Consider the following 27,678-nt stretch of genomic DNA (forward strand, 5'->3'; position numbering starts at 1 on the left):
AGAGTTTTGTTTATGGTACAACATGACATACCCTTATTTAAATGGTGGCAAGCATGTCTTAGCTTAGAATGTATATGTATGGTTGGCAAGCTAACGGGACTTTTTTTGTACTTTGGTTTTAGTTTTACAATGACCTTATAAGGGTAAGGGTTGAAGTCATTGTCAGAATAAATTGAAGTCTGGTAATTCAGGTTGTTGCTCACTAGCTGTTTCTTCTAGCGAGATACTTCAGAGTGAGGGCAGAACAATCACCATTAATGAATGAATTAATACATTTTGATTGTGAATATGTTGTAAAATTTCATTCAGGGAGAGATGACAGTAAAAGTAAATTAAAACTGAAATTTCTTGAGTATGTTGACTCAACATAATAGCCGCCCGAATGCATTGACTATACAGCCGACTTATCCTACACATCAAGCTTACGCGGTGCTTTTACCAGCCTATTAGAAGCAATTTTGTGTTCTCTTTGTCCTCAAATGCCTGCCAGCAGTTAAATGTTTCAGGTGGTGCACAGAGGGACAGATGGCTTTTTGTTTCTTGTTGGGTGGTTAGTGGCCAGCAACCATGCCCGAGCCTTTGACCCGTGACCCTCTCAGGAGCTTCAGTGGCCTGCATATTCTCTCATGGTGCTCAAAGGTATTGTTGTGTGCTACTGGCGATCAAATCAAATCAAAATGAATTTTTATAGCAAATTGCAGCTTGAATTAATGAATTAATTGATTCGTTTGTCTTAAAACAAACACACATAAATCATATAAAACATTCAACATAATGTTCAACCAATCAAAATCAATAAATACATAAATTGACTATGAATACAAAAACATACAAAACCCAGATATACGCACACACACCTGAGTGCTTGTTTGCGGAAATTCAAATTCAATCGAGACAGAAACCAGCAGAGGCAGTTACCAAAAGCTGCTAAATACTAATGATCAATCAATCAAACTAAATTGACTTATAAAGAAATTTTAAGGCAACACGTTGTCACCCTACCCAACAACCCAAAACACCAAGTACACAAAAACACACAATGAAAAATATAAATAAAACATAAATAAAATAGAAACAAATTAATAACAGAAGCGTCATATCTAGATATTTAGCGGGCAAAGTTAGTTTTTTTTTTCACTTGTTCTAAATTACTGACTACAGAGCGCACAACAAACCCGCGTGCTCATATTTAAAAGTGCTCTATAGAATTGTTCTACTTGCTGACGCCATCCCAAGGCTTGTGTCATCATTGCAGCCTCTGTCAAGTTCTTTATGGTGCACATATGCATTTCTTAGATGCGCTCTAATAAACTCTTACTCGTACTTAACAGACCTCTTCTTATTTTCACCATTTTCATGCTACACTTTCAAAAGCAACTGCAGTGAGAAGCATTAAGTCACTCTCCAACCCCCAACCCAGACTTTTTGTTTGTGTGCTGTTGTAGTTGGTGGCTGCCATGGCGATGGACCAAATTGCCTTCACTTGATATAGTTCCTCTAGGATTAAAGAAGACTCCGGCAACGTGACAACAATGCCGATGATATGAAAAGAGAAATGTATCATTTTGGACTGACAACGTTGAATGATTTCTAAGTCCAATGTATAAATTGAGGACTTGATTTGTTCGTGAAAATGTTGAAATATCGTATGTACATTGTACATATTGGATAAAGTATCGTACTGTCAACTCCCCTGCTTTACTCTTGTTATGGAATTTACGTTCCCACGTTTTAACCTAGGCTTAAAACACACTTATATTCAATTGCTTATGATTGATTTATAGTTCATGTTGATGCTGTCTGTGTATTGTTTGTTAACGCTACGTCCATTGCAACCTGGTCATCCTGGAAGGGGGAATACCTCATGTGCGGTCCCCTCTCAAGGTTTTTTCCTCATGTTGAGGTTTTGAGTTTTTCCTTGCCCTCATGTAGGTTTTAGATCAGGGGATGGTGTAAAAATAGTATGTAGTTTGCATTAGTCTGTGATCTGTGCATCCCTTTGATATTCCTTGTGATTAAGGGCAATACAAATAAACATGACTTGACTTTTAGTTGCACATTTGGATGTCAAGATGGTGACACAAGAACATGTTAGACACAAGCTCAATGTGACATCTGCCGCAATACAGCTGCTAACAGCTGTCATGTGCAGGTCCGAGAGGTCAAAGTTGCGCGGATTTGCGCGTGGCTGCGGATCAACTCAAGAAGTACAATAGAGGAGATGCGCGCGTATGTGTGATACCGGCTAATGGAAAGCGACTTAACAGGCGAGATAGCTTTTGTTTCGGTGCAAGTATCCGCTTTAATGTAAAGGATTAAAGCTTCTGTTGAAAAAGGCTGCTTTAAACCTGTAAGTTGGTCGCACAGTGTGTGACCATTTGTGTATGTGTGTGTATTTTTTAATAAGAGTTCTACTTTTAGTATGACTGACCTAAGGGCTTGAAAGGCTTTCAAAATAAACAGAGCAGAAATCAGCAGTCCAGCCAGTGGCTGGCTTGTCTTTGTGTGTGCGAGTTTGTGTTGCAATATTACATGCGCGGACATACTTTTTTACTAGAAATTTATATCACTTGTTATATTTCTTTTAAAAGTAGTGTGTGTCATCTGAAGTGTCCGTATAAATTGAATGTAGATTATATTCTATATTAAGTATGTGTAAACCATGCGCACCTGAGCTTAAAAGCCTTCCTGTCTCCCTTCAGATTTTTGTTGTTGTTGCTTCCATCCATATATTACCAATTTTGTAACATCATGCACGAAAATGACTTGAAATGGGGATAAATAAAACAAAACAAAAAAGAAAATGAGACAAAAAAATAAATAATAATTGACAAAAGAGAAAAAAAGGATATGAAAAGGGAAAAAACAGGAAAAAGGATGACGGCAGGAAAAAAGTCAAGTCAAGTCAAGTCATTTTTATTTGTATAGCCCTAAATCACGAAGAGTCTCAAAGGGCTTCACAGATTATTACACTACATTACACAGACTATTTTTCAGCCGACGAGAAGAGTAGGTTATTCATATGCAATAGAGTAGAAGTGAGTTTTAAGCTTAGATTCAAACATTTTCACTGAGGTTGCAGATCGGATTTCAGGGGGAAGAGCATTCCACAGCACCGGTGCCCGGATGGAGAATGCTCTCGAACCAGCAGAACACTTCTTTGCTCTTGGGATCACCAGAAGACCGGCACTCTCAGATCGTAGGCTTCGGACCGGGACATAGGAGGAAATCAGATCTGAAAGATAAGAGGGAGCAATTCCATGTATGATTTTGTATAATACTAAGAGAACCTGGAAATCACATCTAAGGCTAACTGGGAGCCAATGCAGGTTAGCCAAAATCGGTGTTATGTGATCGTACTTTTTTGTCCTAGTTAAAAGCCTCGCTGCGGAATTTTGTACCAGCTGAAGAGACTTGATTCTAGACTTCGGGAGACCAGAGAGTAGTGCATTACAGTAATCGAGACGGGAGGTAACAAACGCATGAATTATAATTTCTGCATCCGACTGAGACAGTATTGAATGGATTTTAGCAATGTTACGAAGATGGAAGAAAGCGGTTCTAGTAATTTAAAAGTAAATCTATGGGGAAAAAGGAAGTAACAAATACAAAAAAAGGAAACTAAAGAGCAAAAGAAGAAAAATGCAAGGAAAAACACGTTTTTTCGTCTCTTTGATTGCTTTTGTGTTACATTTAAATAACTTACATCAAGGGAATATTTTTGCCAACATGTAACTCTCATGTAATAGTTGTAAAAACAACTGACACCTTTACAATATTTCATTATAAAATGTATTAAAATTTAAAAAACTAACTAGTGTTGCCGGAAAGCCAGCCAAATGAAAATTGATTTGCTCTTAGGTTTTGGACATACAGTATGTGATAATGATTTGGTTGCCACACGCAGTATTAATGTTGCTTACTGTTACTACATATGATGCTTTTGGACTTTAATTGCTCAGAGCCGTGGAAGCTTAAAGGAAACATTTCACACAACCAACCTTTTGCATTTAAGGCTTCGCTCAGGAGGTAGAGCGATCGTTTTAGGATTAAGGGATCCCAGTTCGAATCCCGGCTTGTCCGTGTTACATGCCGAAGTGTCCTTGGGTAAGACACTGAACCCCCAATACCCCCAATAAGCAGGTTAGCGCCTTACATGGCTGCACAGATCACGGCCGCTATTGGGAAATGTGAAGCACAATGTAAAGCGCTTTGGGAAGTCATTGACTTGAAAAGCGCTATATAAATGCAGATCATTTCATTTCATTTCATTTCATTTAATCTTAAGCTGATCTCCTGGTTTCAGTATTCTATTTTATTGCTGTAAATACATCTAAGATGCAAGGATATAGGTGAGATGAAAACCAGTATGGAGAAATGTTCACTCTGTGTTTGCGATGGAGCCACTGTACCTGTAATAAGTTGTACTTTCTAGGACCATACAAACATGCCAACTCAACTTAACTCATTCAATGCCAGACCTTTCTCTTGAATACGAAGTGCCATATCCAGACAAGTTTTCTCTCTCTCAATCACTGGAGAGAGGAAGAAACGTGAGGAAGTGGGGGCTTCTCGATTTGTGGATCTGATCAAAGACATTCCTGAAATCTAGTAGTAATTTACAATACTGGAATCATCCCCAACGGCTTTAAGAATATTTAAAAAAAATAAAACCCCCAAAATTATTTTTGACTTTTTGGCTCTCACAAAAAATGCTTCTGTGAAGGTAATTATACGTTATGGGACTGAATGAGTTAAATGATGTGGTCGGAAGTGTGTTGCTGGCAGTCAAAGGGTTAACTAATATATCCTGAGCGATGTAGTAACAGGAACTGATGGCACTGAAAATCGTGAACTGTTTTAAAAAAGTAGCAGAGCAACACACCATGCTGGAACGATGTTCGAGTTACAAATTAGTATTAATATTATTTTCATAGTACTCATTAGTAAAGTAATCTCCCTTGAGTTTGCAACGTGTTACTCCGCAACACTGTCACTGACTACTCAAAAGTTTAGTATCAATACTGGTAGCACTCTGAAGAAATGTGCTACCGTATATCTCTATAAATAGTAATAGTTGTGTTGCTGTTGCACAAATGGACCACTGTTAATGTTTTTAGAGATTTTGCTTGCTTGGGGCTGTGTCAAATGAAAGTTAAGGTACCCTTAACTGTCATGAAAGTTGTGGTTACCTGGTGTCGTCAATATTCCTTATCTGGAGGGGACTGTCCCAGTAACATTTCCTGGGGTCAACCCGAGGGTCCGTGCAATTGGGGGCTTTTCTGGCACTACAGAGAAGAGTCACATTTGGGTACAAAAAAATATGTTGACATTGCGGTGGAAAATTGGATTGAACTCATCCGTTAGTGTCGACACGGACTGTAGGCTAATGGGCTGACAGCACCATGACAGACATTTTGTGTATTTCTGAGAAGCAGCAAATGGCTTTTGTTCACCCTAAATCCAATTTTTGCAGATTTTTTTTTCCAAACGGTTTGCACGCTACATGTAATAAATCTCCTCCTTCGGGCTTTTGACTTTAAATCCCAATCTTTTAAATGAGCAAGAGAGCAGATACTCAACCAGACTCTTAAACGCAACAATCACAATGAATATGAATGAGTAAAGCAGAAGGGGCTCTTAAGCTTTTAATCCTGTCAGACATGTCATATTAATGCCATGAACTTGTCAGCGTATGAAGAAATATTTATTGAAACAAAATAGATTACAACATTTACACCTTAGTGTACCAAATATAGCACTCCAAATCTTGAGTATGAAATAAAATATACACAAAATATAGCACTTACGTATTCGAGATTTGTAAACCTTCTTCATTACCAAATTCAAGCATTTTTTGAAGACTTCCAATGCAAATTTTCCAAATTTTGCTAGTACAAGTAATAGAAGAATTACTGTATCTATTTTCCAGAGCCACACATATATTTGTGCTTTACATATGCAATTTTTAATATTGCCTGTGCATTTATTAGACATGATTTTTAGATCTCGAGTAAATCATGAATATATATCCCCTTTCATTACCTACATCACAGCCGAAGTTGGAGGCAAAAAACACACAGCGCTGGTCAAAAGAAAGCTGTCGTGGCTGCTGTTTTGGTGTGAAATTTGGTCATGTACTGTATTGTGTTTGGGTGCCAGAATCAGGGAAAAAAATGTAAATTGAAGTTAAACAGGATCCCAGCAAAAATATCTGATCAAAGAAAAAAAATAGAGTTTGATCTGTCACTTGATAATCTTAAACAGGTGGTGAATACAGCTAAACCGACTACTTGCCTGTATGACCCGCTTCCGGGTTCGCTGATTAAAGGTCTTTTTGGGGTCCTTGGACCTTCAGTTCTTAATATCATAAACATATCACTCTCCTCAGGTGTAGTTCCTGCGGCTTTTAAGTCCGCTGTTATTAAACCTTCACTGAAACGACCCAGCCTTGGATCCAGAAAGCTTATGTAATTATAGACCTGTGTCAAACCTACCGTTTCTTTCTAAAGTACTTGAAAAAGTTGTGGCACAGCAGCTGAATGATTTTATATCCGAGAACAATCTTTTTGAATCAATGCAATCAGGATTCAGGGCTAACCACTCTACTGAGACAGCCCTGATTAAGGTAACCAATGATCTTCGGTGGGCAATGGACTCCGGCGCTTAATCACTCTTGCTGCTGTTGGATCTTTGACACTGTGGACGATGATATCTTACTAGAACGGTTGGAAAAATGGATTGGTCTCTCAGGAACCGTCCTCTTATGGTTCAGATCCTACCTCTCAGATGGGACATACTGTGTTAGATATTGTGAAATGACATCTGAACCCTTTAGTGTTACCTGTGGTGTTCCACAGGGTTCAGTACTTGGCCCCCTTATTTTGAGCATTTACATGCTTCCACTTGGTGATATTATTCGCAAGTATAACATTAGTTTCCATTGCTACGCAGATGACACTCAACTATATCTTCCGCTGGAAGAATCTGCCGCACTAAACTGTGGAAATTTGGAGGCCTGCCTCATTGAGATAAAAGAATGGATGTCACTCAACTTCTCACGCCTTAACACTGAAAAGACCGAAATGTTAGTTATTGGTCCATGTAAATTCCATGACTTGTTCTCAAAAACGTCTCTCAACATTGACAAATGTAATATCACCCAGAGTGACTCAGTCAAATATGTAGGCGTCATATTTGAGCCTGATCTGTCCCTTCAAACACACATGAAGAATATCACTAGAACAGCTTTCTTCCATCTTCGCAACATTGCTAAAATTCACCCTATGCTCTCTCAGTCAGATGCAGGGATTATAATTCACTCATTTGTTACATCCCGTCTCGATTACTATACTAATGCACTACTCTCCGGTCTCCCAAAGACCAAAATCAAGAGGTACAAAATGCTGCAGCGAGGCTCTTAACTAAGACAAGAAAGTTTGACCACATTACTATGATTTTAGCTAACCTGCATTGGCTCCCTCTTAGCTTAAGATGTGATTTTAAGGTTCTGTTGGTAGTATACAAAATCATGCATGGACTTGTTCCCTCATATCTTTCAGATTTAATTTCCCCTTATGTTCCGGTCCGGAGCCTTCGCTCTGAAAATGCTGGTCTACTAGTGATCCCAAGAGCCAAGAAGAGATCCGCATGTTCGAGAGCATATTCCATTCGGGCCCCGGTGCTGTAGAATGCTCTGCCCCCTGATATTAGATCTGCAACCTCAGTGGAACTGTTTGAATCTCGGCTTGAAACACACTTCTATTCTATAGCATACGATTAACCTATATTTTATGTTGACAATATCTGTGTATTATTTGCCCTCATGTAGGTTTTAGATGAGGGTATGATCTCATAACAGTAACAATTATGTAGGTAATCCTTGATAGACGAAATCCATGAACAAGAAACCTTTTATATTTTAATGATTGTGCTATTAAATACTCTATACCAATACTTACTCACTTAGGGACTGTTTGGCCAATCAGAATGCAGAACACAACGCATGCTTGGGTGGGAGGATAGAAATAAGAATTCAAGTTGTATTTCATATGCAGTATTTTTAATTCTGGAGTCCCTTCTCAAGATTTCTTCATTTTCCTCATGTTGAGGATTTTGAGTTTTTCCTTGCCCTCATGTAGGTTTTAGATCGGGGATGTGGTTTACAATAATAGTGGTCTGCGCAGCCCTCTGAGAATCTTAATGATTAAGGGCTATACAAATAAAGAGGACTTGACTTGATTTGATATTTGACAAATTAATTGTATTTCCTTGACTGGTTGTCAGTAAGCCACAGGTCTCCCTTCCTCCATTTTCTCTCTCGTGTAGTGGCAGACTTAATGTTCTCAATATACTCAACGCTCAAATCTCATGATATTACTGTAGTCATCGACTTGTCAACCTGCATTATTTTCACATCTGGAATTGATCCATGTGCCCACACATCAGCAGAGTTTAACTGCCCGATCAATCACATGATGATCTGTTATCGTGTTGATACAGCGCCACTAGTTAACATTGTTTAATGGTATTCCATGTATTCTGAAAAATAGTTCATTCATTTTTCAACATCTTAACAGGTTTAGTTCTTGTACACGAATATTGACCATTTACTCTTAACGCAACTACACGCCTATTTTTAAAGTCAGAAAGTCACAGGTTTCAGTATCCTGCTTTTGTACTGAAAGGCATTTACTGTCATGATTGTATTTATGATTATTTTCCCACTATGTGTTTGTGTCTGTGTATTCGACACATGCAGCACTTTGAATTGCATTTTATTGACCAAAAAGTGTTGGACAAATACGTTTTTATTTGATTTTCATCACATAGTATTCAATCAAAATGAATATCTTCCATGACATGGGGCCTAAATATGCAAAGAAACTCCCATAATTAAAAAAAGGGTTTATAATATATAATATGTGTGTGCGTGTGTGTGTTTTCACCAATGCAGTCTAACTATCCATTATTTTAAAATAATATTTTTATCATATGTTATTTTTAACTATATTGACATTTGACTGTATTCAAACCCCATAAAAAAGGTGTCAATGATCAAAACTTCAAATTTTTGTCAGAATTGTATGATATTTTGCATGTTTAGTTTCAAAGAAAACCACCAAATGGTTTACATGTAAAAGTTTCAAAGAAACCTAGTGACAACAGAAATATTTACGTTACTTGATAGTTGCTAATGCCAAGCCAGAAAAATTGTCAATTCAAAGTATTTTTCACAAGGTTAATAGTTTAGTTTTTGGCTTATTGACATTTTAAGGAATGGACGGGGATGTTTTATGAACAATTGTTTTGGGGCTGAAGTGTCATAATCTGCTAGTTCAACACATGAACCACAATAAACATTTATCGAGAAGGGAATTTCATGGAATCACATATCCAATCTTGGAACATGTTAGGCGAAAAAAAAAAACTCCAATTAGCAAAGACCAACATTAACCATGTGATGTTGACACATCAAAGTTATCGACATAACACAGTCGGGGAGAAACACCATGCTCAGAAGGTGATTTGTTGCATATGGAGAAGTTCAGGGTTTTGGTGTCTTCCTCAAGGGCAACACAGTTGGAGGCTGTAGGCTTTTGGGGGTTGTTAGTCAATTGCCGCACATCTTTAAGCACTCTTCTGTCCACAAATGCAGAATAAGGTGTTCACTTAGTTTGTTCTCTGTGTGGGCACTTTCTGTCGGTCGATGACCTGACCCAGGATTCTGGAGCTTTCAAGTTTTGATCGTAATCATTTGGTAACCAACCCTTCTTTCCTTCTCTTTCAATTTCTCGGCTCTTTCTTCTTTCTTCGACTTTGTTAGGACTGTCCTTTTGAAACATATTTCCAAGTTAGCATGATAAATCTTCAATTAATTGGCAGAGTTAATCCTCACAGAACTGAGCTCTTGTGGGTTATGTGGGCTTCTCATCTTGATTTCATGCTTGAAAGCAATTCCTTCTCTTGGTTTCTCTGAAATGCTGGTTCGCAGTGACGGGCCGTGCAGCTCGAATCTAGGCCTTTAGTAGTGCTACGTCTGAATCAATCCAACCCTCAATAAGGATTTTATGGATTTAAAACATTTACTGCAGCTACAGCTGCTATACATAAAAAAAACATAAAAATAACCTCATAAAACTACAATATTATTCAGGGATATAGCCCCATTTTACTCACCCCAAAAAATCCCTTTGATTCGTCAATAGATTGGTCAAGCCAACAATTAAGCTTGTTATTATGCTTTCCGCGTTTTTGTCCTTCATGGTGTGTTGAATTAAGATCAGGGGATGGTGTTATTGTAACTCCTGCAGTCCTTTTGAAACATTTTGTGAATAAGTGGTATACATATAAATGTGACTTGACTGTCTTGAATTGAATTTTACGCTAGGTGGAATTCCTGGAAACTGAAAGTGGAGTAAGCTGAAAAACAAACTCCGACAAGTAAATAAAAAAGGCATCTGGGATTTCTGGAAATATGGGGATGTGGCCCGAGTAGGAGGAAAGTCTCAAGGAATGGGTCATTGAGCAAAACACAACAGTAGAAGTAGACTTCAGACCATGTTGTGCACTTTTTTGTAAATGTTGCTTAATCAGTGTGTTTTACTTTGGTTGTGAGTTATTTAAGTATTGATTACAAACTCAGTTTTGCTCCTGCTGTATTTTTAAGTATTTACACTTGTATGCTTCGTGTGTGTTGTTGTAAGGCTGCCACAGCAGAGGGCAACCACGCCCGATAATCAGGTGCGCCTTATGCATGTGTTAAATACATAAAAGGCACAGTCTCCGTAGCTGGTTCTTTTTAACACGGTGCGCCCGATGGCTGTGAAAGTACAGTAAATGGGAAGACTGGAAGCAGAGCAACCATAGGAAAAAGCAATGAAAGGAATCTGATGGACTAATTGAAATTAATTAATAAGTATTCAAGGACAAAATGTAATTAACATCCTATGATTCTGATATTTTTTAGGTCAGCAGAGAAGGCCCACCATTGATATATTTTCAGTTTATTTCTGATAGGTTTGTTACTATTGGACAAGTGCAAAGGACATTTTGCCGGATGCCAGTTTCTTATTTGGACTCACCATCGTTTGTTGTATGGCCGATTGCGACACTGATACAATAGTCAAATCATCATGTAGGTTCTTTGATTTGCACACCCTTTTGGGCTGATATGTTTTTCTAACCTTGAAGACTTAAAATAAGGGGCTCAGAGGATAGCTTTAAGATGGGATGCATTTTTTCTCAACTGAGAGCACTTCTCCCAGTCCTCATTGCAAGTTCAAGATGAACTTCCTGTGTGCCCTTTTTTCCTTCTCTTTTGTCACTTGTTAAATAAAGCTGCAGATTTTCAACTTTTTGTAACCTTTATGTCTTCTCGCCTCATTTTAAGTGCCTACTAAAGTTTAAACGTAACAATTTTCATGGCAACCTTTCCGAAATATATCTGTGTCTTTTTTCGGCACCTTCTGAGGGCTTTTACAGGATTGCAAGCTTGAGATGATCTCACATTGAAGGTTTCAGCGTCCTATTAGTCAGGCTACCTGGCAGAGCGAGATAGTGGAGAAATCCCGTCAGCCCAACGAGCATCTAAGAGGCAGAACACTCATCGGACACGCCTTGTTCTTATGTCGAACTGGAACTAAGTGCTGACACTGGTGGGACCTTGCTGGTGATTCCGCATCAGCACGTTGATTCTTTCAAGGATTTATAAGTGCTCTCCGCTCCTTTTGAAAGAATTATGTTGTTGTCAAGTCCAAAGGGGGTTAAAAATATATTTACACAATCCTTTGTTACTCCGTGGTGCTACAACATACCACAATAAACTATTTGTGGACTTTTTAAGATATTAATGTTTTATTGTTCCCATGCACGCTAAAGCGTAAGAATTATTTATGACTTTTTTTATCACAAAGTTGTGCTCATGTTTGCTTGTCCTCACTTGTAAGTGTATCACAATAGTTTTATGGCTTTCTACTCAAAAGGCGGATGTATATTTTGGGATGAATTAATAATGCTGTCAGTCAGCAGTAATGTTTTTGTCATTTTTTTAGCTTGTGCGTTAAAGGAGATATGCAGAATTGTGAAATCTTTGACTCGCTGGCGCCATCTCCTGGCTTAAGACATCATTGCAACCTCAGGCAACTCGTTTTTGATACGAGTTTTCTTATTTCCTGGGGTTCCGATGGGCATTTGGACACTACTTGAAGCAGGCCTTTTCTTACTTTCACCATGTTCATGCTACACTAACATATACAGTCTCGTGATAGAGTATTTGCAGCCTTTCAGATTTTTTTTTTGCATATTTTCACTCACAAAAGTTAGATTCTTTTTCCGTCAACCTCAGTATGTCGTCCTGGTCGTGAGTGAGCAAGGTAGCCCCAGACTTTCATACTGCCACTACCATGCTTTACTGTTGGCATCATGTTCATTTGTCAAATCCTGTGCCATTTTACACCAGTTGTAACAGGCTGCTCACCTTCCAAAACGTTCAATTTTCAACTCAACAATCAACAGGATTTTTCTCACAAACTCTCGAGGATAATCAAGATGCTTTATGGCAAATATGAGACGACTCTTTGAGCTCTCTAGCGACAGCAGTGGTTTTTACCTGGGTACTCTCCCACGGATGCTGTTTTTGACCAGTGGCTTCCTTATAGAGGAGTCATGAACAGTGGTCAGTGGCTGCTTTTCTGCCTAAGGACCAGGGCAATATGCTGTAGTTGACGAAATGAATGAATTTTGGTGTTTATGAGAAGATCCAGAAGGAAAAACATCCGCCCATCAATTCGTGCCCTCAAACTGAATCGCTCTTAGATCATGCAGCAGCACATCAAGAACCCGATATTCTTTTAAACACACAAAGTGTTCACTTTCTAAATTTCTAACACACTCTGGGACTATTTGTCATTCCTCTCTGTTTCTCGAGTGTCAATAATTAAAATGATGATGACACAATTCATCTATGAGTACATAAAGTACATGTAATGGTAAGATACATGTAAATGAGTGCATGCAGTAAATGAATGGATGCTTTAAAGGATACTGTATGAGAGGGCACGTGCTCCTCGGAATTATACTGCATTCATCATTTCTTTTAATGTCATTTCATTTCATCATACTTGTTTGTTGATGTCTCATTAGTTGCACTTTAGTTCCATGGCACTTCTCAGTTAGCTTTGCAACGGTTTTGGCCATTTAGTCATGTTTTGCAGCTCAGTGGGTTTAAAAAAAGAGGGTTTTTTTTCTGAGAGTGCAGCATGCCGCAAGGTGTATGCGGATTAAGACGGCAAAGAGAGAAGCACAACCGGACATGGAGTTTGTTAACTAAGCTATTGCGAATGAGGAAAAAAATAAAAGGAGTTAAAACTAAAGCACACAAGACTACAGTATTGTCCCCTGAATGAACATAAAAATACTTTTGAATAAAATTGTAATCCTGCAAAGTAATCCTTGTTTTTACATACCTATATTTTGATTCCTTTTTTTCTTTAACAGAATACAATTACATGATTTTTAATCCTGATTATGTAATGCCGTTAAATGCATTCTGTTATCTCAGAGCCTGGTAATAAGTAAACAGTTATTTTCATATACTGTGCTAGAATAGAAGTGATCTATCTATATATTATACTAATAATATTTTTGTAGATATTTTTTTTTTACTTCCTTAAAGGAGCTGTACGGAATTAGAAGTTTTTTGTTCGCGTCTGATATTTCCTTGCCTTTGCCATAATCTGTTAGCTCAATCATGATGCGCGTGCATGTACGTGCATTTCTTGGACACACTCGAAAAACTCCTCTTTTTTACTTTTTTGGGGGTTTTGGTTGGCATTTGGACTACTTGAAGCAGGCCTTTTCTTACCTTCAACATTTCCAGGCCACATTGATAGATAGAAACAAAAACGGCAGTTCCCATTCCTCCTACCTTATGTGTTCCATCCCAACAGCTTTGCTCAAAGTAAGATAAAAGCTTATAGTCGCAGTGGGAAATAAAGCATATGGGCTCTTTGAACTAAGTTGGCCATTGTTAACAGATACTTCTTCCACACTCAGCAGATACTCGGATCCCAGCTTGGGATGCCTTTTGACCTTGTTCGTTCGAGCGGGATTGTCCGTCTGATGGTGGATTTGCAAAGTGTCAGTCAAAGTCCCACATGCTCCTGAGGCGAGCTTAGTCTACTTAACCTTGGGCAGAGTGAGATAAATGATTGCTGTTGCTAGGTCAAAGAGCAAAGTGAAGGACATTTTGTATGCTCCTTTGCTCCCAGATCCTTAATCAATGACGATTGCCAGTAAAACAGTTCACCTCACAATTTGGAGATGAAGCAAAGTCAAAATATCCATCAGTTCAAGAAAGAGAAAAAGAATATTTGTTGCTTAATGGGGACAACAAAGAATGACCATGAATAATTCCTGGTGAATTGAATGTATTAATGAATGTGTGTGTCATCTTATATACCGTATATATATATATATGTGTATGTCTATATGTGTGTCTATCTGTAAGTATGCATATATGATTGTATGAATGTCAATGTATGTTGGTGTGTATATATGCACACGTATAAATATGTATGTGTATATACTTATATATTTGTTTTGTGGTGGGGAAAGAGCTTATAAGCTACGCTTCTGCTCACTCCTTTCTGAATGTGTATTTTGTTTTTCTTTTCTGGTTTATGTAGCTTCATTTGTTTTTTTCCATTTTACATGTTTGTACTTTGAAAAACTATTTGTCAATAATCAGGAAGCCTTTCAGTACTTGTAATGCATATTTAGAATAAATGACAACAACAACAAACTAACCTTACATACTTAATTAAGAAGACACGAAGAAAAAAAAGCCACATGCCAGGCTAGAGAAATGTATTCCATTTAGGAGATGTTGATATTGACCATGTTTTTTGTGATATTTGTTGGGATATTGGAATGTGTAACTGCTTATACAGTCATGATTCTATGAAAGCTTCATTTATAACACTTTTATTTTCCATGTATAACTTCTTCACGTATAAAGTTGCAATAATAGCGTCGGGATATGACACTGAGTTAAACCAGCAAAAAAAGACCGGGACCACCGGGGACGTGTTATTGAAGCTTTAATTTCCTTCTCCAGACGGTGAAATTGCAGCAATAAAATCCAGTGCATTGAGAACATGTGCCCATATGGAAGTATATAAACTTTCCATCTTTCTGAACCAATACACAAAACAGTTCTGCGGACATTAGATACACTTTTAGCAACTTCTGGAATTGCCTTGTTAATTCTTCAACATGGATGGGGAGTGAATCAACATGCAATCGTTAAGTCAGCCATAGCGCAAATCCTTTGATAACTATGAGAGCCTCGGAATTGAAAGTGACACGGGAACCTGAAAGTAACATTACCCTGCTATATTTTTAACTAAAAACTCAAATAAACATGGAATATTTATGGTAACAGTTGTTTCATGTTAAGAGCACATCAAAAATACTATATTCTTTTAAACACACAAGGTGTTTAGTTTCTAAATTTCCAACACACACTGGGACTTCTTCTCATTTCTCTCTGTCTCTCTAGTGTCAGTAATTGAAATTATGATGACAATACGTACATTATGTACATGTAAATATAAAATAGGGGAAAATGCATGAAGTGAATGAGTGGATACTTAAAAGGATGCTGTGGAAGAGAGTACATGCTCGCTGGGAAGAAACATGTTGGCCTGAAGAGGGATGGGCGCCACCAGGCTTTACTTGCCTAAGACACACCACAGGAAATGGTGCCCCTACGACCCTAGAGGTTTAGGGATCCAACCAACTATCTTTTGACAAATATAATTATTTACTAAACAAAAACAATTTCCTAATGGGCAACACAGTCATCAACACACTTCATGATTGTTTATGTATTTGAGTGTAATCTTTTTATGTCCTGATGTAAACATTTGACTTCTTGATATTTCTATTCATTAAGTTGTTGTTTGTTCTCTAGATTGTTTCAAATGGTGTTTTGAGTTTGAAGAAAAGGCCTTGAGTTCTATCGGTACTTGCCATACACAGTCTAGACAAAGGGTTGGTATGAAATAGGGAATTTTAGTCATGGCCCGCCCTCCCAGTATAAAATGTAACATTACGCCATTTTGACAGTGCACTCGTGAATCCTACAAGCCACTGAAACAACTCATCTCAGACCCAGTGCCTGTCTGACCTGTCTCACGACCCAAATGCTGCCTTCCTTTTCCAGGTTCTTTCATTGAGTTTTAAAAACATTTTCCTGAAAAGTATTTTTTCATTCTTTTCAACAGCATTTTTTTTTCAAAATTAAAATACAATTTTGCAAAGTGGATACATTGTTTTAAAAATGGTCCAGGGGTATAACTGAACAAGACTTCAAGTGACTTGCTGCAGACTCACCAATGGCATACACTTTACACCTCCATGCAGTTCAACGAAGATGGAATAAAATTACAGAATCGTACCTTTAAAAAAAAATAATAATAATTCTCTCTGGGGAAAAAAAACCTCAAACAGGTAGCAGAACATTGCATTCTTCTCTGACTTTTGGAGAAAGACTGCCGAATAAAAATAGGACTCGGCGTTCTATTACAAGAAATAAAGAGTCCTTTGTGACTGCTATGACAGAAAATACCATTTTGCATTTCCCCCCAAATAGCTTGAGGTTTGTTATTGGAGAAAACACACTCTTATTCACTTTGAAGTGTTTTCCGAAGTGAAACAACTTCGTGCCACTGCTCCATAAAATCCTCCTAATTATTTCCCCTCAAAACATTTGTCCTCTAACAATTCATTTCATGCTTGTTGGTGGCAAAACAAATATTTGACGCCCAATCAGGATGACAAGTGGTTCTTGGAAGTTAAATTTTCAAAAAATTACTCTAGGCCAAAAATTAATTATCCCCCACAAATTCAAACCATGATAAATTGTTTCTCTTATCTCACATTGTTTTTGTACAATGTGACTTGAGAAGAAATGCTCAGGCCTTGTAATTGATCAATAATATTTCTGCTTCAGAAAACAGGTAATCTATGAATGGGTTTAACTGAGCTGTACAGAGTGAAAAAAAGACACCCCGCAGGTGGCTATAAATCTTATTTTACCAACAGGATCTCATTGCTTAGGTTAACACTAGTTGAGACCTGTAAAATTCATGTTGATCAATGTTAATTTAATCCTTTGGTCTGACCGAGATATTAAAGACGTTTAAGAGTACCCTTTTTATTATGTAGGAAGGTAAACTCACAATCCACAGCAATTTTATTGCCACACACACACAGGTCACAGTTTACAGTTCATGGATCCCGTAACTGCCTAGTCTTCGGGGCTAAGAGCTAAGAACGCCACTCTGGAAAAGCTTTCTCCACTGTTGACCGTTCCTGGTCTGTTTTTGGGACGTAATAAAGTTGGCATAAGTACATCTGTTATTGTGGTTGGCCCAGTTCTTTTTAGGTCTTCCTTCTCTTCCTGCGTCCTTGGAAGGTGACCTGGAGAATGATCTTGGCCAGTCCTAACGAGCTTGTGACGTGACCATACAACTGCAGTTTTTATCTATGCAGTTGACAACAGTTTTTCATAGGGTCCTATGTTGCTGCGCACTGTTTAGATTGTCACATGGGTTACCTAGTGAACGCTTTGACGTTTCCTGTAGCGTCGAGGATGATGGAAGTAACCAGCAATTGTGTGAGTCTGATCTTTGAATTCACTGCTGTGTTCTTGTCCCTTCAAATGGGTTTACGTTTGACAAGTGCAGCTGTGGTTCTAGCTATCCTGGCCATGATTTCTGGTTCTGAGGCCTCTTCTGATAAGGCAGCTTCAAGAAATTTAAATTTGGTGACAGGTTTAAGCTCGTACTGGTTAATGGGGATGTTTGTGGTGATACCCCAGGGTTGTTGGTCTATACTTTTTGTTTTTGTTTTCAGCCTGTGGTTTCAGACTGCTAAGTCGGGCCTTTAACATCACTTTTTATTCCATGTCTAATGAGGCTGATAGTTCTGTATTCGGAGCATAGTTGGAGGTTTCCTTTCTTCGATACCATAATCACTAGCGTTTTGTCCATGCTACCATCCTGTTTGCCAGACCATTTTGCGAATTTTTGTCAAGATGACAATGTGTTCTGTAAATACACTGACTGACTGCAAAATGTAGATAGAATTCAATGTATGTGTGTGTGTGTGCGTGTGTATAAAGGTGTGTGTGTGTGTGTGTGTGTGTGTGTATGTGTGTGTGTGTGTGTGTGTGTGTGTGTGTGTGTGTGTGTGTGTGTGTGTGTGTGTGTGTGTGTATATGTGTGTGTGTAAGGGTGATTAAATCCTACTCAAGTAGATTATATGCCATTATCTGTCATTCCCAAGATTTCTGTCTTTTAAATGACTATAGGTGATCAGCTTTATTTTGCACTGCATGATATGGAGTGATGACAATAATTGAATAATCTTAACCCTTAGGCCCAGGATGTCGTTGATGGTGACATGTACGGTACTTCATTGAATTATACTGTTATGTCCAGTAGAATGAACTTGGGATTTCAAAGTCCGACTTTATAATAGGCTTATGCAGTATGAAAGTGGTATGACTCCTTATTGTCACTTCTCTTAGCTCCTTATTTAACACTCATGCCTGTGTATTTTGTATGTTTGAGGTCAGTAGGGAGTGACTGTGAGACTCTTCATAATCCGGTAATCAAACCAGCTGCTACACCACCCAACCCCCTCCTTGCTTCCGCCGTTCTCTCCACATCATTTTTAGCCCACTCTCCTTCTGTTGCTTTCACTTTTAGTGATTTTCTGTACGGAGCATTGTGACTACGTTGCCTTTTTGAACGCGTCCCTACTACTTATGGCCTTGGTAACCTGTCATTTGGCCGAATTTTCGTGAGTATGTTGCAGTAACATGCGGTGAGGTTCCTGTCTGGCGGGGCAAAATCAGATCTAAATGAACCAGGATCTTATTCAGCATTTAATTGGCAAGAGCAAGAAAGCAATATTAACTGTAACATAGAAGCAACATTTAATTGTCTTACCTTAACTTGTATTTGTTTGAATTATTAATTAACCAAATGAAACAATGAACTATTGGCATGAAAAACAGCTTTGCAATAAAATAATACAAAACATAAACATGGGCCCCAAAAAAGAGGGTAAGTTTGTCCTTTATGCCAGCATTGTGCACAATTCTAATGGCTTTCTTCTGAAATGGAGGAGGTGGTTCGATAATGCTTTTTAATGTATTTTCCAACATATCTACTGTATACAATACCTTAAAGGTAGTGTCCGCAACTTGAAATTTTGCTCTGCTGTCATCTTCTCTTTTTTAATATTTTTTTCTTTTTTGGGAAATTTTAACACATATTTAATGGAGATAATATTTTACTTTCAATTTTTAAAAGACACCTCAAATGATGCACCCCACCTTTGAATCAGGAAAAAAAACTTCATGAACTACACATTGCTTTTATAATTCTGCCAGGGGAAAAAAAACGTTCTACAAGGAAAACCAATTGAGAACATTTGTTAAATTGTTGACATAATACACATGCTTTTTAATTTCTCATTCTGATTTTTAGAAGAATAAATCGAATGATCGGTAACATTAATACTTCTTCAATTGCACTTCCCTAATCATGTACTTTACTATACATCTAAAAAATATCAACCGTTTTGAAACACCCTGCATTTATTAATTATGCGTACCCAGACTTACAGTAATGTAAACGGGAGAAGCAAAAACATGATAACCATCCATCAATTATTTATAACGCTCATCCTGAGTAGGGTCGCGGGGGTGCTCGAGCCTATCCCAGCTATTTTCGGGCAGTGGGCAGAGGACACCCTGAACTGGTTGCCAACTGGTTGCAAGGCACACAGAGACAGACAACTCACTTGCTCACTCACAATTAGGGACGAAGTGGACTGGCCAATTAAGCATGTTTTTGGAATGTGGGAGGGAACTGGAGTGCCACGCAAGCACGGGCATACATGCAAACTCCGCACAGAAAAGCCAGTAGCTGGATTTGATCCCATGATCTCAGAACCGTTCCGCCAACGTGCTAACCACTCTGCCGCCGTGTCGCACATGATAACCAAAGGAAGCTAATTCAAATGAGAAAGCTTATTGTTTCATGTATTAGTACACCATTAAATTATTCTTATGTCTTGGCCAGGGTTGGTCAGTATGTAGATCGAGATCTACTGGGGGATCACTAAGGTAATACTGGTAGATTGCGGGATACTATTCAATATATTGCATTTTTGGGACATGCTGCCATCTAGCCGTCAAATGCAGCAATTCATTTCAAAATGTTTTTTTTCTTTTTAGCTAATGATGTCATAAATATGGCCTCTTCAATGTGACCTTGTGAGATTTATTGGTCTAAACTGGCTCAAACTGGATAACATGTGCAAGAGTGGTTTTAGATAATAAAACGCCATAGCAAGGACAAGTCACAGCAACCTATCTGTTCAGCTCATGTCTACTTATATTTGAGAGGCCTAATCTACCACCCTCTTCTTTTGCTTCTAGATGGTGTTCACAGCATTTCGGCGCACTGCGTCCTACGCGTACTTATCATTACCGAAGATATGCTGGGCAGTAGCGTCACGGTCCGCCTGCAGAACATGTCCCAAGAGCATTTCCTCTCACCGCTCCTGGGTCACTTCCTAGAGGGCGTTTCGGCCGTTCTTTCAGTCCCCGTTGAGGATGTTTTTATCTTCAACATCCAGCCAGACATGGACGCAGCACCTGGAGGGATCCTGAACGTTAGCTTTTCAGCAGCGCTACCCGGAGGACACTTCTTTCCATCCGAGGCGTTGGAAGAACAGCTGTACCTGAACAGACCGAGGTTGACCTCGCTCACACAGATGGAGGTTCGTTGCCCTGCCAAATACACCACTCGGGCTTGTATTCATGTTTGTTTCTATGGCAACAGAGATGGAATTTAAAACTGGGTTGAGCATAAAGGCACTTTAACCTTGAAGGAAGAAAGGTGCAGTTTGAACGCAACACATTTACATTTCAATACGACAGTTGTGGCGATATTTTTACTATTGTGCAGATCAGGCTCGCTAAGCTTTGAATCTGGCCCACAAGACAATGCGGAGAGTAGCGCAAGAGAAAAACGAGTTCCTGTTTTAACGATATGTCTACTTGATATTGCCAAAGCCAAGCATCACTCCCAAAGTAACTGTAGCTGTCCAATATTTCTTTCTATCTCTCTCTCTCTCTCTCTCTCTCTCTCTCTCTCTCTCTCTCTCCTCTCTCTTTTCCTGTCTTTCTATTTCTCTTTTCTCTGTCTCTTGTTCATTCTCTGGCTTTCTCTTTTCTGTCCGTCAGTCATTTTTAAAATTTCTCTCTCTTTATTCCCTTTTGCTCTCTTTCTTTGTCTCACTTTCACTTTTCTCTCTGTCACTCTCTCTTATTCCCTTAATTTCTCTCTTTTATAGGTCTTCCTCTGTGTTGTTTTTGTAGCTCTCTTTTTTTTACCGCTGGTTTTCTCTTTTACCCTCAGTCTGTCTCTTTCTCTCACTTGAAGTTTTTAATTATTGTATATGATAAAATATGTTGCTGTTTTTTTTGTATTTATTGTATCCGTGAAAAACATCAATATTGAGATTAAATTAAAAATTTGCGTTTTTTAAAAATCCGATTAATCGATTAATCAACTCATCAATTATTAAAATGATGGGTGGTTTCTGCCCTAAAAATATTATAACCGACCAAAAACATGATAAAAGTTCTGAACGTTAAAACATAAGAATTTTTGGCCAGTCACCCAATAACTTATAACATCTTTGGCAGATTACTTTAAATTTAAAAACACAACATGATTTGAGCATATCCTTACACTCTGGAGTTAATCTTCACATTTTGCAAATATTCTATTAAACAAGCCAATAACATAATACATTTTACATTAAAAGCCAAATGGTATTACTTTACGGGTTCATACATTTTGTTATGGTATTAGCCATTAAGTTGCGAACTGGATACATTTTCATGTAACATAAAGAGCTTCATTACACATTGGGAGCTTATTACATTATATGATTTTACACACTTTCAAAAGAATTACATGATTATTAAGTAAACAATTCATAGTTAAGGCAAAGGGTTTAGTGCAAAGAACAGATTTTTACATAGGCTGTAAAATGTTAACCAAAGTATTGATCTCAATGTCTTTACTGTGTTTGATATTTCAGATCGATGAGGAAAAAAAGGAAACCAGATCAAAGTATCTTTCATTCGTGGTTGCTGAACCTTTACATCAGATCTAGGCTGCTTTAGATATTTTTGATGAAAGATCATCATTCATTGCAAAGGGTTTTTTATTAGATTTGATGCTAGCTTTCAGAGTTTCAAAGGGGATGCTTGTGAGGGTATAACCAGATGGCAGACAGGAAATTATTTGGGAATGGGCGTTAACATGGTTTTTAACTAGTTTTAAAAGGGGCGGTGTCGACCATTTCGAGTGTCCTATTTGTAAAAAGAAACTGCATACATAGAAAGAATAACAATATTGATTTAAATGATAATCCCAAAAAAGAGAACTATTATGCAAACATGCATGTTTAAAAATACTCACAATTTGAGAAAATAGCATTTATTTACCCAAATAATGGAAGTTGACAAATTGTCCATTATCTTGCTGATTCGGTTACCAAAAATCTAAAAAAGAATGGGGGAAGAAGAAAGAGGTAAAATGTTGTGATTGGATCACTTTGAGTATCCGTAGTCTGTATTCTTTCTTGAGTTTTAATTAGAACCTATTTTCCTTGCGATACACCATACAGTGACATGTTGTTGGCAATCAATACGAGATGTCCCTTTAAAAGGGAGTAAAGGAACATGTTTATTTAGACTTTTCAATGTTTGAGTGTTGAGCACATGCTCAATGCAACAAAAGGGCATATCTAATCTGAACTTAACTAATTCATAAATCCTAATTAGTGTATGCGTGTGTTTGTATGTGACTTATAGGCTCCGAATGGGGCTGAGCCGATTTTTGTGTCTTTAGTTAGGTTTTGTGTCAAGGCACCCCCAATTAATTTGTCTGCTTCCGTGGGGTCCTCAAAGCACTCCAATTTGGTTACCGCAGCTCCTGATTTCTCCAAGCAGCCGAACCTAAAGTTCTATCGTATTTGCTCGTCTAGATAATTTCTGATGCTGCTCTGACATGCTTAGGTTAATCTCTTTTCTTTCGTTCTTTGGCCCAATCTATTCCTCAGGTCTTACCGTTTGATGACAACGTGTGTTTACGTGAGCCGTGTCAGAACTACATGAAGTGCATCTCGGTTCTGCGCTTCAATAGCTCTGCGCCCTTCATCTCTTCCCCCTCCATCTTGTTCCGGCCCATTCACCCAATTGCTGGCCTGCGCTGCCGCTGTCCAGTGGGCTTCACTGGAGACTATTGTGAAACTGAGATAAATCTTTGCTACTCCAATCCCTGCTTGAACGGAGGAGTGTGTGCCCGCAAAGAGGGAGGATACACCTGCATCTGCCGCGAGGACTACACCGGTGAGTTGCTTTGCACCGAATTTCACCAATACACCCAAGGTGGTAAGGCACAGTCAGATTTATCAATAAATGAACCTATATCTCAATCGTCCTTTGATAGCCAGAGCAAGAAAGCGATATATTAATTGTAGCAAAGAAAAAAAACGTTCTATAGTCTTAAATGTGGGGTGAATCGTTTGAGGTGTGCTTAAAAAGTTGACTAATTTCTCTATTAAGTATCTGTTAACCATGCCCAACTGAGTTCAAGGATCCCTTATTCTTTATTTTCCACAGCTTATCTGCTTTTATCTTACTTTTAGCATGGTTGTTCGGAGCAGAACACATTAGGTTCGAGGAATGGGAGCTAGCAGAGTCCTGGAAAGGGACGTTATGCGCTCCCCATGATTTTTTTGGGGGGTGGGGATTTGTAAGTTTAGCATGAAAATGGTTAAAGTAATAAGAGGCCTTCAAGTACAGTCCAAATGACCAATGCAAACCCCAAGAAAGGAAAACACAGGCGTTTGAAGAAATGCACGTACTTGCACGTGCATCATGAATGACCTAATTCAAGCTGCAATCATGACTTTAAGCCAGGAGATGGCGCAGAGAGTAACAGATTACGTACAGTTCCTTTAACCTGTTCGTTTGAAGAAAAGCTTTAAAAGATCCTCCATTATAAAGTTCCTGTAAAAAAAATCACTGGATAACTTGACTGGCTTTAAGCTAGCTACACATTCACTAATTCTATTATTGGGGTTGAGGGTTGCATTATATAAAAATCCTTGGCTAGCGCCATCCGTCATAAGCAAAGTGAACTCCATGCCCTACTATTCATTTGCAGACACCCAGCTCAGTAATACAATACTGTTGAACAACGAATAAAGATATCCTTTCAATACGTTTTTAATTTCATATTTCTATGATGACAGGTGAGGCAAAAGCTCACCTGCCTCTCATGACTGCATGTCAATGAATACACTCATATTTTACTTAAATTAAAGACTTTGTTGCACTATCATCTGTCTCTATGTGCCCTTTTGACTGGCCAGCAACCAGTTCTCTGCCCGCTGCCCACTGCCCCAAGATAGCTTGGATGGGCTCCAGCACCCCTGGGACACTAGTAGAGATAAGCAGTGCAGATGATGGATGGATGGATGGATAGATGGATGGATATTGCACTAAAACTTGTGTCAATAAACAAAAAAAGTAAAATCTTTAGAAGTTAACTGCTTTTTTAAATTATATGTCACCTCTGTAATGAGGTTATACGTTACGTCACATGTATTCCATTTCCTATTGGTGAAAATTGTGTGGGAAGAATACCTCGCAATTATATTAAGACATAGCATCTATTAGACTGCCGGCCTCTTCTTAGATAAAGGATTTTGAATAAAAGGTTCATGGAACCCTTAGCCACTGGGGTCGTAAGGGGCACCCCTTCCTGTGGTGTGTCTTGGGCAATTACTACCTGGCGGTGCACAACCATCTCTTTTTGAGGATAGGTGTTTGCTCCCCCACATGATACAGCTTGTACTGGTTTCTATGTTTTCCAATAGCAGGAGAAGCCTCCTGATTTGACTCAGTTAAATATCTGTCATGATCTGGTTGTCGTTGTTTTTCAGTGTAAAGCGCCATTATTATTATAATACATTTACTTTAGAGCGCCTTTTGATGACGAAAAGGACATTTCTGGTGCCTCGCCGCTTGTTCTTTTCCTCGATCAGACTGAGTATTCGTACTTTGAAAAAATAGAGCTGGAGAGAAGCAATGCGGTCGAGTATATTTGCCACAAAGGTTCAAAATAAAGACAAAATCAGAGTGCATTCCGGTCCAATTGATGGGAAGCACGTCTCCCACCAAGAAAGGCATTGGAATTTGATTCGGCCCCTCTCTTACAGGTATATAGCAGGATTATGCAAAACGTAAAAATGAAACTCTTAGAAGCTCTCCTGGGAACTCACATCACAAAATAAAGAAAGGATCTTAATGAACAAGCTGGACACACAGCTGGATTTTGAGGGTTGTTTGAAAAGATAAGGCTGACGCATCGGAAGACCTCTCCAGGGAAAATATTGATATGAAAGGATACAGCAAGTCAATACTTCATTCAAATATATGGATAAATATACGTGCAATTATGACAACTAAATGAGTAATGTTTATGACAAAACAATCCGACGAGTGTTGTCAGGAAGGTGGGGGTTTAAAAAATAGGAATCAGCCAATCAGCGTCCACGGCAATGAATCAGACCCCCGCATCAGTAATCATGACAGAACCCCCCTCAAGGGACGGCTTCAGAAGTCCCAAAAAGAAAACAACAGAGTACCAATGTGGTGTCGTGTAATACACTCCCCTTCCTGCGGTGTCACTGTATACTTATGCGCAGCCTTGTACTTGTGCTTGAGAACTACCGAAGAAGAAGTTGAGTAAACACTCTATGACTGTACCGTCCGTGCCTGTCTCTGAATCCGACTGCAACCCGACTACATACACAACATATTGGCGACGAGGATGACTTGGATCGGAATTTCACAACCCCCTGCTTTGCTTGAAACCCCGGGTGAGCCTACGATGTTGTACTCCACGTGGATTCAGATGTTCGAAAATTACCTGCTAGCATTGACTGCTAACGGAATGCCGGACAAACGAAAGCGCGCACTACTGCTGCACTGTTTAGGCACAGAAGGGCAGAGAATTTTTCTTTCCCTTCCTGACACTGGCACTTCTTACAAATCCGCCTGTGATGCGCTAGAAATTTTCTTTGTACCGAAGATTAATGTCGTTGCTCAGCGTACCAAGTTCCGTCAGCGTGCTCAGAGACCGGGCGAGACCACTGCTCAGTTCATTGCCGCATTGAGGGAATTAATTGCTAACTGTGACTTTGGCACGTTTGCTGATGATATGATCAGGGATCAATTCATTGAGAAGATGTCCTCTTCGAGAATCAGAGAGCGCTTGCTGCTGGAAACGGACTTAAAGCTTGACAAAGCGATCGCTATTGCTACACAAGTCGAATCTGCTATTTCAGAAGCTAATGCTATTACTCATGTGCACGTGTCCGACACTCCTGTGAAGTTTGTGCAACAAAGAGATAAAAGGAATCAGAGCAGTACACATACACAGCGCTCGAGAGATAAAAGGAATCAACACAAAACCTGCTACCGTTGTGGATCCAACTCTCATCTAGCAAATGACCCCAAATGCCCTGCTAAAAATGCAAAATGCAACCAATGTGGGAAAATTGGACATTTTAGTAAAGTGTGCCGCAGCGCAATTCCTACTCGATCAGTAAGAGAAGTTACTGTCCCAGAACTTACTGTGTGTCATGTAGCCCCTACAGCTGCAGTCCCAAAGCGCCTTACGTGTACAGTTGCTCTCCATGCGAATGATGAACAGTCAATTACTACTGACCTGCTTGTGGACACTGGTTCAGCAGTTTCAATTCTGCCAGAGAGAATTTACAGACAGTCATTCATGCACTTGCCTCTCTCAAAGCCTACTGTGCGTCTGGTGACCTACATGAAGAAGCCAATTCCAGTGTTGGGCTGTCTTCAACTTACTGCTACATACTGCAACCAGAGTGCACATACTGACTTCTACATAGTTCCTGACGGTACTCCACTACTGGGAATGGACCTGTTCACTGCACTTCGCCTCCAGATACAAGATGGGCAGATTACAACACCTGCTGCATCGGAGATGAGTCACTCTGTCAACACTACAAATGCTCTAGGCGTTGCTACAGGTTTTCTACACAAATTTAAAGTGAGTGCAGACGTCCCTCCAGTCCAGCAAAAGCTACGCAGACTCCCATATGCCGTGCATGACAAGGTGTCGGAGGAGCTGACGAAACTGGAAAATGATGGCATCATGGAGATGGTGGCTGCTGTGTCTCCTGATTTTGCTGCATTCACTGCTGATGAGCTCTCCAGTGCATGTGAGGAATGTCCAGTGCTACAGAAGGTGCGACACTACATGCAGAAGGGATGGCCTCGTACTGCAAAAGGCCTTGACCCCCTCATCGTGCCATACTTCCGTGTGCAAAATGAGCTTGCCTTGCAGAACAGTGTCATTGTGCGTGGCACTCATCGTGTTGTGATACCACAACAGCTACAGGGAAAAATGATCCAACTTGCTCATGCTACACACCAAGGGATAGTTCGCACAAAACAAAGACTGAGAGACT

The 27,678-nt window shown here is 39.1% G+C and overlaps 1 protein-coding gene across 2 annotated transcripts in view; it reads left to right on the forward strand.

Moving 5' to 3' along the window:
* The window catches only part of celsr3 (cadherin, EGF LAG seven-pass G-type receptor 3), a 143,429-nt gene that overhangs the window by 11,684 nt on the left and 104,067 nt on the right, over nucleotides 1–27,678 (forward strand). For both annotated transcript variants that reach the window (XM_088331916.1, XM_088331918.1), the window contains exons 2-3: nucleotides 20,522–20,865; nucleotides 23,224–23,512. In XM_088331916.1, the coding sequence (XP_088188042.1) occupies nucleotides 20,522–20,865; nucleotides 23,224–23,512 (633 nt within the window). The remainder of the gene's footprint in view (nucleotides 1–20,521; nucleotides 20,866–23,223; nucleotides 23,513–27,678) is intronic.

This window comes from Urocampus carinirostris, chromosome 3 (assembly GCF_059441175.1).
Source record: "Urocampus carinirostris isolate Australia breed hairy pipefish chromosome 3, RoL_Ucar_1.0, whole genome shotgun sequence".
Taxonomy (NCBI): domain Eukaryota; kingdom Metazoa; phylum Chordata; class Actinopteri; order Syngnathiformes; family Syngnathidae; genus Urocampus; species Urocampus carinirostris.